The sequence below is a fragment of the Mus caroli genome, chromosome 6, assembly GCF_900094665.2.
Source record: "Mus caroli chromosome 6, CAROLI_EIJ_v1.1, whole genome shotgun sequence".
In the NCBI taxonomy this organism is placed as follows: domain Eukaryota; kingdom Metazoa; phylum Chordata; class Mammalia; order Rodentia; family Muridae; genus Mus; species Mus caroli.
Window position 1 is genome coordinate 42,952,567 of NC_034575.1, and position 12,699 is coordinate 42,965,265.

The following is a 12,699-nucleotide window of genomic DNA, read 5'->3' on the forward strand; positions in this document are numbered from 1 at the left end:
CCTACTGTTCTCACTGTTATTTTACCTCTGACAGGCTTGTGGTCATTGGCAGTGGGCTTGGGTATTGGGGTGACTGAGGCTCTGCGGGAAGATTGATGGTCCTGGAACCATAAACGGACAGGAAGTAGGTGTTTCCTTCCCTGTGATAGCAAAGGGGTCTCTTTGAGTCTGCCTCCTGCACAGGGGTGAGGGAGGAAAAGCCGGAAGCAATGCCTTGGGGAAGGCTGTCTTCTCCGTGGGGCTGATGAGACTGGTACCCACAAGGAAGCAAAGGGAGACACTCAAGCGTATGTGATGTTGCCACCACCCTAGCAGGCCTTGTGGACATCTGGGGCACAGTAGCTCCTTGCAGTGGGCCCCTGTACACTGGATGCTTACAGGTCCCTGGCCTCTAACGCATTAATTCCTCTCTGGAATACCAATACCTGCATCCCAGTTACGACAACCAAAAGGACCTCCAGACATTTCCAGATGTCCCCTGAGGACAAAGCCTCCCAACCCAGTCCTTTGCCCTCAGGGAAGGACCAAGCAGAGTAGGCAGGTGAGTAGCATGGATGCAGGGCTGGCCTGCCTGGCTAGCTTCCATGTTGCCTTTACCACTCTTAGGTGCGGTCTGGGGAAGGCACCCCTCTGTGCTCAGTGTACTTACCATTGTCTGCTCCACAGATCTGGGGCTCAGGAAGGAGGGGATGGCAGGACCTTGCAAGGAGGACTCCATGGCCCAGAAGGCATCCATCATGCCATCTGGGGAGCCATGAGGCTTAGAAGATCACATGATGAAGGTTCCTGTCCCCTATACCGTCTCAAAGACCCCGTGGACCTGAAGAGGAGTGGCCTAGACAAGGCTTTGCGGCCCCCTTGAATATAGAGAGAGGCTTTTTGAAGATTCTAGGCTGTCCTGGTGTGATACTTTACAGGCCCAGAATGTGGGCAACAACAAAGGGTTGAAGCAGACATCCCCGAGGGGCAAGGCCCTCAAGGTGTGGCCACGCCTCCCAATGCAAAAAGCACAAGTACTTACCTCAAGTCCACTTTGCCCAAAGAATTCTGCCATGAGAGAGTTCACCCCACATACTCTTGGCAGAGGGCTCTCCTGAGGTGGGACAGTTAGGGTGGTGGGTTTGAAAGGGCCACCCTAGTTCTCTGCATCCCTGGCACATGAGGAAGGCCATTTGATGGTGGAAGTGATTATGCTCCAGGGATCTTGGCCCGCTGCAGAGGCTCCCAGGATTGGCCATTCTGAACCACTCATGCAGAAGAATCAAGGAGACCTTACCCTCAAGACTTGCAGTTAGCATGAACCAGACCAGCCTCCTGTGCACACAGCATGAGAAAGGTGATCTCACCACATCTCCTATGTAGCCCGGCATGCTTCCTCTGAAGGGAGCCTGGTGTTCCCTCCACCTCTGAACCCGTAGGTTGGCTGCTGTGGTTCCAGATATAGTTTCCTGAAGAATACACACGAGGAGGGAGCTGAAGGTGTTGGATCCAGGCCAGCTCTTCTGCAGCCAGTGTGCCTCTGATTGATCCCTTCCTCTTTTCCGTGCCTCATTTTCACTCCTCATGTGGTTGCCACAGAGAATCCAAGTGCCTGTTAACTCCCTGTGGCCATAGTCAGTGGGAGCCTCGAAGTCCTGGAGAGAAGGGCTTGTCTAGAGCACTTAGCTGCTCCTATCCTGCACTTGTCCTTAGCGGTAAAGGCATCAGCTTTGCCACTAGACTCACACTGTAGCAGAGGTGCTGTCCATCTACAAGGCGGATGCACCCGTCCTACAGAAAGCCCTGCAGACTGCTCAGAAGCACCAGAACTTGGTAAATTCTCCCCATCCTGGACGTGTAGACTCGAACTCTCCAAACCAGCTTCGTAGCTGTGGCTTCTCATAGTTTCCTCAGGATCTTTGTGGGTGCCTCTGGCTTAACGGCCACTTCTGCTCTCACAGAAGGGCCTTCAGTAAAACTAGGTCTTCGGGCCTCTCCCATTGTCCCCTGCATGGTGAGGTGAAGCACATTCCTTCCAGGGCAGCCTGACCTTGCAGGCCCAGTGGTTGCCTATTTGGTTAGGATCAATGTTCTAGGCTCTGTCTTCTTTGGCTTCAGGTTGGAGAATTGCCCAATGGAAGGGCTCCTTGCCCTGTCTCCTGCTCATTCTAAATGTGCAGGAGCCTTGCTTGCTGCCTCCTGCTGCAGACCCCTGATCTGTGACATAAGCACACAGCCTCTGACCAAGCTACCTACCCACTCCTTCCAGCACGTGCTGAAAACCCCAGAGATTCTGCACCCAGGTGCCCAGCGTTCTGCCGACCTTATAGCTCTGCCCCAGCGTTTAGCCTTGGTGTGCAGTGCAGTATTCCTGCTCAAGAAGATCCCCCATCCAGCCTGGGAGCTTGCAGAAAAGGGGCAGACAGGCCTTGGCTCCAAATCTAGGAGAGGACCCAGGCAAAATCTTGGAGTTCAGGATTTTCCAGGTCAGGGTTGAGACATCTGCTTGGCTTCAGCGAGCTCCTCTCCTATGACATCTTTCCTTTAAAAGTACCCTCGGCAACACAGCAGTCCTGTGTAATGTAGCCATGGTTTCTGGAATGAGGTTAGGGAGCTGAGGTGGTTACTAGGTGGAGAAGCACCCCATCTTCTCCATACTAGCACCCTGAGGTCACCTCCTGATGTGGATGGAGCAGGGTGTTTCTAGGTGGTAATGCATACAGTAGGTTTCTCAGGCTAGGTGTTTGCCTTACTCAGGTTTTCCTAACCTTTTGCCAGCTCAAGACACAGAAGCAGTATTCATGTTTGGGCTTGAAGGGCCTCAGGGGAAAACAAGCCAAAGGGCTTTGTGAGGAGGAGGAATCACTGTCCCTTTGGGCCCATCCCTAGCCTCCCCCTCCTTTCCTGCCTTTTAACATGCTTGACACCCCCTACCCAACTTCACCTAACTGTCTCTATGCCGTCTTGGCTGCCCTGAAACTTACTATGAATGTGGGCCAGCTTGATCTCACAGAGATCCACGTGCCTTTGCCTCCCAGGTGCTGGAGTAAAGGCTTGTACCACACCCCTGGCTCCTGCCTGTTCTCATCTTGTATATTTCCTGGCTTGTATCCCTCCCCTCACCAGGTAACAGGTGTCCACTGGGCTGCTCCAAGTAGCCAACTTGGACTCAGCGCTTTGATTTCAGTAGCCATAGAGACATGGGGAGGTGAGAAAGCTCAGCTCTGGCCAGCTGGACACAGTAGTGTAGCCACCCCAGACCTGTACCACAAAGGGAAACTCCCTCCGGTGCTAAGTGTGGTCAGGACAGTATGGGGGTCACCATTTCACTCAGACTGGCGTCTGTGTAGCCAGGGACAAAGATGACTGGTCCAGGATGCTCCGGGCTCCTGCTTTCAAGGATGTACAAATTAGATTTAAAAACCATGTTCCAGTCTTAACTTTTGCTATTTGAATAAAGCAGAATTTAACTTTATTGTTGTCTTTATACTTCCCTTCTGTATCCCAAGTGAGCTGAAAGATTTTACCTGTGAGTGTGAGATGGAGATGAGAGAGAAGTGCACCCTGAGAGTTAGAACCAAATGTTCCACGCTCAGCGCCATTCAGCACATACGGCTGTCAGAGGACTTCATCCAGAAGCCAGGCTTTCAAGAGAAAGCCGCCCATTTCCCCCAGCAGTGCCAAAGCCGCGACACCGCTCAAAAGAATTCCCAGGGGACCGCTTCAGGGTGTCCTCTGCAGCTCTGCTCAGAGGTCAGGTGTCCTCCACTAGCCCTCCTGGCAGGATGGAGCAAAGTGGCACAGATGCTGGGAGACTACTAGACCTCTGGCCAGGAGAGACTCGATCATAGCGTATCAGCAGCATGTGTGGTTTTCACTGGCACTAAAGCGCCACTGGAGGCAACAGTATATGTGTGGCTGTTTCTGGGCTACAGCTGTGTAGCTGCTAACTTAGAGGCAGCCCACGGTGGTGCTGGAGGGTCCTCCCTGGCCTTCCAAGGAGGCAGGTGGCTATAATCTAGAAACAGGTAGCCATAGGCAGTCTCCACCGGGGTGGACCTTGCATTTTCTTAGGAAAGCTCCTAGGAGAGGCAGCACCTGCCACAAAGCAAGGTAGCCTCCTTTAGGAATATGCTGGAAGGTGAGTGTGGTGAGCTGAGACCTGAGAGCCTGCTGAGCCTCTGCCTTCTTCAAGTGTGAGAGGAACCCAGGGTGCAGCTACCTGATGCATCGTACCTTCCTGGTGTCAGTGTCTGTTGTTGAGGACTCTTGAGACAGAGCCTCCTCAATGTGAGCCTAACCATGGCTAAACAAAATCCTCAGACCTGAGAAGGCTTTCCCGTGCCAGTCCCACCAATGGGCTTCTCACTTGGCTCTTAGAACGCTGCCTCTATCCATAACTCTTGCCACCCTCAGTACCCAAGGGTACATTCACCTCTGCACCCAAGCATGGGTGCCTGAAAGTGACTCGTTATTTGGGGACAAAGACCTCCCAGCAGCCTTTGCTAGTGTTTCCTGTGGTCCTGAGCCACATTCAGGCTCCATAGGGCTGGCTGGAGAGAAGATACTGCCAGTGTTTTGGGTATGTACACCCTACCCGTGCTTTCAGAGGTCCCCTTGGATTATGTGGAAGACCTCTGGCACAGAGATTTATAGAAAACCCCCTCTCTCAGGATGTGTCACAGTGGCCATGTCTGTGTGGCTCTCAAAGTTCTCATCACATTGGTTCAGGCTGGCCAGCTGTTCCAGTCACCTAAAGAATCCAGGATCAAGTTTCAGCCCACAGAATCATTAGGGGATGTCAGTTGCCTCCATGTTTATCTAGACTCTTCTCCTACGTGGGTATCTAGCTCTGTGAGAAGGCAATGTCGCTGTCATGTAGCAAAGCAGTAACTTTCCGTCAGCGTCTTTCTCCCGTAGTCCCAGCGAGACCTCTCTGAGGAAGTGGCAGCAGGATGGCACAGCTGGGGTTAAGTGTGAGTCAGCGTCCTGACTCAAAGAAGTGACCCCAGTAGGGTAAGAACACTGAAGCCCTGCAGCTCAGGCAAGGGCAGTGGGATACCGCTGCTTGCAGAGTGATACAACACTGTTAACTGGATCTAGAATCACCTAGGAAACAAATCTCTGGGCATGCCTGTCTTTGGTTGAGATGGAAGACACACTGTGGGTAGCTGATCCTATGGGTTAAACAGGGAGCAAGCTGAGCACCAGGGTTCATCTCTCTTTGCTTCCTGACTGTGGATGCAGTGTGACTGACTGCCCCAGTGTCTTCCCCACCATGGTGAAATTAGAGCCAAAATGAACCCTTCCTTAAGTTTATTTTGTCAGAACAATGAGAGAATTTATCTATACAGGAGAACCCAGAGACTGTGTTCCTGCTGTCACCTTAATCTTTCCCTGCAGCAGAAACTACTAGACCACAGCTCAGGGGACCGGCTACAGAAAATCCAGGAAGTATACCTGTGGGAAAAAACAATGTCAGAGTCCATTATGAAGATGGATGGACAGAGTACCAGTGTTGGCTATTGCCTGTCAAGTTCTGTGAGCAAGGCTAACTACCTGCCTGGGCCATCCTGTTGTGGAATTTTCCTGAGAGGCCTTCCATGACGACTTTCCAATCTGGACTTAGTGTAAGATAGGCCTTTATCTTTCTTCTTCATACAGATAACTGGATACGCAGCATTTAAGTTTGCACAGGTAGGCTTGGAGGTCGTTCCCAGGGAAACATAAGATCTGTCCCCAGCTGCGGCACACCTCCTTTCAAGAATCACTACTGTGCTGACGTGGTTTCCCCCTCCAGGTCCCACCCGGACTGCAGCCCTTCAGGAGTGGCTGGCCTCAAGGGTCCCAAGTCTTGCTATGTTCCACACAGATCGCCTGAACCCCTACCATAGAGGAAGAATAGTCTAACTACTGTAGCCTGATCCAGAAGCTGGGCATCTCCAAGGTTCAGTGAAGCAATGAGCTCTGCACAGGACTGCAAGCTTCACTTCGCTGAGGGGAGGTTTTAGCTCTGGCCAAGTTTGTGGCCTCTCAGCTCCACGAAGTCCTCTGGTCGAAACCCCTGTGGTCCCCACAAAGTCTCCGTTCTGGTTAGGGTCTCCTCCAATCCTGTCCCCAGCCACCTTGGGCTGCAAGTGACCTGCCACTTCATAGCGAGAATAAGAAAGGAAAGCGCAAACCCAAGCCTAGAATCACCTGCAAATTCGGAGCAAACCCGACTCAGCCAATCAAGGGAAAGGTTCCTCGGAAGTCCCGCCCTTGGTTCTGCGTGACAGCGGCGAGCAGGCTGCGCTCCCAGCGGACGCTGTTCAGGGATGCGCGAGCGCAGATTCGCTTGGTCCAGGGCCTTCCCGGCTGGGATACCATTGCGCATGCGCACAGCCCTCTGCCGGGACTTGCACCTGCTTAGAGAGTCTGCCTTTCGATCTGATACCCTACCTGAGCATCGCGCACCCAGCCATGACAGCCCATTCCTTTGCCCTCCCTGTCATCATCTTCACCACATTCTGGGGCCTCATCGGCATCGCTGGGCCCTGGTTCGTGCCCAAAGGACCCAATCGCGGGTAAGAAAGGCGAGCAGGCCTCGATTCCCTGCAGACGCTTCCCTGTCCCCTAGCTGGGTTCACCCATTAACACTGGGTCCCCAGCTTGCTACCCTGCAATTCATGCCCTCACAGAGACGCCCCTACATGACTTCTTCCAGATCTCTGCACCTGGGCTGGGGCAGCCAGGAAACAGGCTAGAGGGCTGGGTGAACGGATAGATTCAGAATTCAGGGCAAGCAGGTGGCTAAAGGTCACCCACACCCATGCAGTCGGTAAAGGCTGCATATGGACACTCCTTGCTTATTCTTGTGTGACATTGGGCAAATGCCAGGCCTCAGTTTCTTCACTGAGGAAAATAGGGGCTCTGGCAACACCTGCTTTATAAGGCTGGTGTGAGGTCTGCCCTAAGCAATGTCCTGGGCATGCTGTGTTTGTATACTGGATGATTTTAGCTGCCTTCATTTTCGGAAGGTTCCTAGCAGATTTTCTGCACCACATGACAGCCCCTTCTCCCGTTAGCCTCTCAAGTCACGAAAGCCTCACACTTTGCCCTTTGTCCATTTTCTCAGCACTGACAATCCACTGTACAGCCAGGAGTGGTCCCAGCCGCCTTGTAGTGTTAAGGGAGGGCTGGGGCACTAATCCGTTCAGCACCACCTTGAAGTGCTTAGGCTCTGCCTTGGATTAGACTTAGCCTAAACTGGAGGCATAGACGGATGGGCATCGCCTTTATTCCTACAAATGTGAAGCTGCCTGGAGAGATTGCTAGACAGAGCACCTTCTGCTTCCAGAGGACCAGAATCTGGTACCCATATTGAGAGACTCACAACTGTTTTAACTATGGCTCCAGGAGATCTAAGGCTTCAGGAGATCTAGGGCCCTTTCTGGCTTTTGGAAGCCAGCACACAAGTGTGTACACACACACACACACACACACACACACACACACACACACACACACGATTTAAACTGGACTTAACTTTGTAATCACCCTCCATGTCATCTCTTCTGGAAGTCCTGGTGAGCTCCTTCTTGTCCCTTTAGCTGTGTTGTAAGATTCTCTCTCTCTGATTTCCTGAGTGGATCCAAAGCCCCTGCTTTTTTTTTTTTTTTTTTTAATAACAGTACAGCCTCTGTCAACAGTGGCTGTGCCCTTGCTTCTTGCCTTGTACTGTGGTCTTTTGTTTTCTTTGATGTTGCTGGATGAATTTTGAGGCCNTCCTCTGGTGGGCGGCCACAGATGGAGTGTGGGCAAGCCTTCTCCAGCATACAGATGGAGAGGTGTTTGCTGATGGAGAAGGGAGAGATTTACAACACAGTTTGGATGTAGACAACCTTGTAATTCTTACTTGGAGTGGACCCCAGCATCCTGGAGATGCTGGTGTTCAGGTAGCACCAGGAGGGCTGACACAGGGAACTGTTTTTCTGGCCCTGTGTACCAATGCACTTTTCCTTCTTTGCTGTTCCAGGGTGATCATCACCATGCTGGTAGCTACTGCTGTCTGCTGTTACCTCTTGTGAGTATTGCCTTCCCCAAGAGCTGGGAGCTATGGTGACCACTAGTTGGGTCTGATTCTGCCTCAGTTGACAGTTGCAGTTTGTGGTGCCCCCAGCTGAGCTGTGAGATACATAAGTTGTGGACCAGTTCAGTAGTATCTGCTCCTAACTGGGCATCAGAATCCTCCAGATTGGTTGTTCAAACACAGTTTTCATGCTCTACTCTAGACTCAGTCATACAGAAGTCAGGGCGTCATCATACTGCTAACAAGTGCTGGGTATTTGTAATAGAGCCAGTGTAACCACTAGGGGGCAGCAGAGTGTGTGTGACAGAGCTGGGGTGGCTTCTTAAGGCCCAAGGACACCCTCACCCTGGGTCCAGCCCCAGCTCAGGGACATTATATACCTAGAGAAAATAAAATAAACTCATATCAAAATCCACAAATCCTGAACCCATTCCCTGTACCAACTAGGACACAGACCCTGCCATGCTCTTTGAAAGAGAGTAGCCGAGTCCTCCCTTGGTATGTTGGGTATGGTGGGTCCCTCTGTGTCCAGTACCCCTCTCACTCTGCTATCCTGGCAGCTGGCTCATCGCCATCTTGGCCCAACTGAACCCCCTGTTTGGGCCACAACTGAAGAATGAGACCATCTGGTACGTGCGTTTCCTGTGGGAGTGACCCCTGGGGTGATCAGCTGGCTTCTGGCCTCAGGTATGAAGGGAAGGACTGACTTGAGAGCGAACTGAGGGGCCTGTGGTGGGGGGAAGGGGATCAGGGCCACCACAGGGGCTTCCTCTGGACTCAGGGATTAGTTTATTTAGCAAGGGGAATGAAAGGCAATGCTAGTAGTCTGAAGAGCTTTCCAAGGAACGGTGTGGGGGTGGGGGGTTGTGGGGTGAGTCAGGGCAGGGGCGGGGCGGGGGAGGTGAAGGCTGTCTCAGTGGTAATTCTTAATGGTATGTGCTTTTCAGATGCTCTGCTGTGAATGGTGAATGGCCCAGCCTTGATGTCCCTGGAGACCCTGCATTCCCTCTGGCCCCACCCATCAGTATGACCGTCCTGTGATCTCCTGCCAGCGTGCTGTGGGATCCATACCCCCCAGAGCCAACCTGGTTTCAGTTTCTGGTTTCAGTTTCCCCTGTGTTCCCAGCTATTAGTGACCCTCCATGTTGGGCAAGCCCCGTGCTCAGTCAGGCCACAGTGGGAGCTTACCTGAGCTTAAATCCCCACACTTGGCACTTCCCTCTTTCTTCCAAGCAGATCCTGGCCAAGGAGCTGGACCTGCTGGTATCTGTTTTCATCCAGGGAGCAGAAGGCAGGACTCATCCCAGTCCCTGAAAGGACTTGAGTCGTTGTGGAGAAGGGACATGTGGCCCAAAATCTCTTGACTTTTCAACTCTGTCTCCACCGTGTTGAAATATTGAGTCAGGGTCACAGGCCTCCTCCAGCTCTGAAGTGAATTATATCCATTTAGTCTCTGACACTTGTAGATGTGACATTCCTGGAGATGCTGATGTCCTCAAGAAGCAGTCACACCAAAAACCCAGCACAGCCAGGATCAAAGCCTCCATGTTTAGCCTTTAGCAGCAGGGAAATCCCTTGGCATGGGAGGCAGGTAGTGTGTCTTTGGAATGTTCTAGTCACTTTCCTCTCCCTCTGTAGATAAGATCGCCCACTCCCTGGTACCTGTCAGTTGGGGTACAACCCTTTTTGCCACTCTTCATTGGGTTGTGGTGGGGCAGATCCCAGTACCATTGAAGAGATTTGGAGTTGAGGTTGGGGGACAGACAAAGGTGACATTTCTGGGGTACTACTAGCACTATGCCTCCCTGGTTTTTGGGACCCTCTGTCCCTAAGCTCACTCATATGGCTCTGTGCCAAGCACAGCGAGACAGAAAATGTAAATGACAGAGGATCAGCCCAGGGCATTCCTCCAGCCCATGCCCTCACCTCTCTGAGAGGGTGAGTAGGGCATTCTTGCCTGAGTTGCCAGGACTTGCTAGGACAGAGGCCTACACAATCCATGGCTCCTAACCAGTGGCTGTTTGAGTTCCCAGGGGAAGAAAGCCCAGTCTTGATTATCTATTGACTATTTATTTGGTCTCCCTCCCCTTCTAGGGGGATCGTTTGGGGAGTGGCAGCAGAATGCACTGTAGCTCAGATTGCTGGGCATTAGGTGTGCTGGTGGCTCAGATCTGCGGCTGGGGCTTCTGTGAGCAACCCATCCCGTCCTACCCTGACTCCTGAAGCCTTCCTGTGGGGGTGGGGCATGGTGAGCATGACTCGTGTTGAAAAGCTGATTCCTGTCTAATAAATCATGGTGATGCAAGATTGGTTTAGTAGCCAAACGTCTGGCCTCTGCTCAATTTGCCAGCTGCCACATGGTTTTGGTTTGTCTCTTTGTCCCCTCTGCTCAGATGTTTTCTGTTTACTGGTAGCTCTGGGGATAGGAAAAGGGGCTGCTCTTCTGGGACTTGGCACCGAGGACCCTCACACTTTCTTGAGATCTGGGGGAGAGTTTGGCTCTGCCCTGTGCATAGCCCAGTATCTGTGCAATAGGAGGAAGACCAAGGCTTATTCAAGTGGCACCTTAACCACTAACCTTTGCTCTCTGATCTTCCCTGATCCTGGGTGTAGGGGACCATTTCTTTAGTACTTCCTACTGGAACCCAGCCAGACCCAGCCTGCTGCATGCCTGTTGTCTGGGCTTAGGTCTGAGGTGCCTAAGATCCGATTTGGCCCGAGCAGGGGGCTAGAGGTGGCTTCTCTGCAATAGCTGCTTTCTCCTTCCAGCTGTTGTTTTGGACTTGGAACGTCTTGGTGCTGGTTTGACAGCAGTCCTTTGGGTGATACCTGATATATGTGTCTGTGACCAGAAGTCATTGTGCTCCCAGCAGCAGCCTCTGTCCTTGGAGGGTGAAGACTGAAGAAATACTCCCCGGGTAGCCTTTGGCCTGCTCAGGCCTGGCAGCAGCTCACTTTCTGTGACTTTCTCTAGTGTCCTTTCTTCTGCACATCCATTGGTTCCATTTAGAGCTGCAGAGACAAAGAATGCCCTGCTATGGTTAGGAGACAGCTATAGAAACAAAGATACTGCTACTATTGGTTCCCACAGTGTATAGCATGCTCAAGCCATTCTCAGAGAAGTCAGCGAGCTGTGGAGATAGAGGAAGGCTTTGACCCAGGCACTGGCTTACGGGGGTCCAGGATGGAGACTATATGTGTCAGGCACAGAACAAGCTGTTTAAAGCAAGTGCTCATGGAAAGACCCTCACAGGGTCTAGAGATTTCATGGAGTCCCTCTGGCCTCTGGCTGTACATGAGCTTGGAGAAAGCTATGAGGTCTCAAGCAGAGGATTTATCTGAGCTGGGAAGTTCCACTCAGGCCCATGTTAGTCATAGACTCTAACACAGCAGGGCCAGGAGTGAGGGCAGAGAGTATGTGCCTACTCACCCTCTGGTAAGATTAGGTCCCCTACACCTTTGCCAAGATCTATGTTCTATCAAGGCGTTTCCCTCCACGCTCAAGGTGAGAATATGCAGGACTAGCAGGGGCTTCATCAAAACCTCACAACAGTTGACCTGTGAAGTGACTCGGTGAGTGAAGGCACTTACTGTGAAGTGTGATTCTCATAATGGAAGAACCATGTCCTGCAAGTTGTCCTCTGACCCTCACATGTCCACTATGGCACCCAGCCACCCAGCCACATGCATGCGCATGCACACACACACATACACACATAGATACATGCATGTGCATGCACACACACGGAGATACATGCATGTGCATGCACACACATAGAGATGCATGCATGTGCATGCACACACACACACACAGAGACATGCATGTGCATGTACACAAACACACACACACACACACACACAGATGCCATGGACCACCCAGTGCGGGCTCTCCTTCCGTGAGAGAATCAGGGTCTCGGTACTCAGGTAGGTAAGGATTCGGCGCAGTGCCAGACACAAACACGAGAGGTTTGAAGCTGCTGCGATTTGCTTTACCTTCAGCTGAGGTTATGTACACTCTAATCAGGAACACAGTTTTGGGCTACAGGCCACTACATGGAGCATCTCACGCTCCAAAGATAAACACTAACAAGTTTTTAACCAGAAGAATAAAACAGGAAGCAGCTCTTGGGAACCCTCCTGGTACCCAGACAGTGGTCAGCCTAGGCTTAGCATTCTGCCAGCCAAAGGCTTACACAATACAGTCAGAAGTTTAACTTTAACTTATACCAACTTCACAATCCTATGGGCCTTCTGGCCAATTTGGAAATGTTGTGACTGCTTCTACAAAACTCTCTTTAGAGAACAGGCTCTTATGATTTCTCCAAAAGCTCTGTATTTGTCTTATGATTGCTCTCTGACCTCTCTTTGTCATCACACACCAAGGAGGCCTTGCTCTGGCAAGTCACTCCATAAAATTTAATGTATAGTATAAAATTCTCTCTCTATTAATATTTACCCATCTATCTCCATCCTCATCACAGGCCCCTGTATAAGGTAAAGGTCCTGCAGTTGTTCTTAACTTATAGGGCCCCTCATATATAGGAGGGGCCCACCATCTGCCTCTAATTAAATACTGTTTCCTTCCACCAACTATTCTTACAGGAATGCCTAGCTCATTCTTACTAATCTCTTGCTCATCGTGAATGGGA

General features: G+C 51.6%; 1 protein-coding gene across 1 annotated transcript; it reads left to right on the plus strand.

Annotated features, from left to right (window-relative positions):
- Nucleotides 1–6,256: 6,256 nt before the first annotated feature.
- On the plus strand, nucleotides 6,257–10,374 carry Atp6v0e2 (ATPase H+ transporting V0 subunit e2). The gene is made up of 4 exons (XM_021164648.1): nucleotides 6,257–6,545; nucleotides 7,997–8,044; nucleotides 8,611–8,737; nucleotides 8,998–10,374. The coding sequence occupies exons 1-3, from the start codon at nucleotides 6,442–6,444 to the stop codon at nucleotides 8,702–8,704; spliced, it is 246 nt and encodes an 81-aa protein (XP_021020307.1). The 5' UTR covers nucleotides 6,257–6,441; the 3' UTR covers nucleotides 8,705–8,737; nucleotides 8,998–10,374.
- Nucleotides 10,375–12,699: the final 2,325 nt, after the last annotated feature.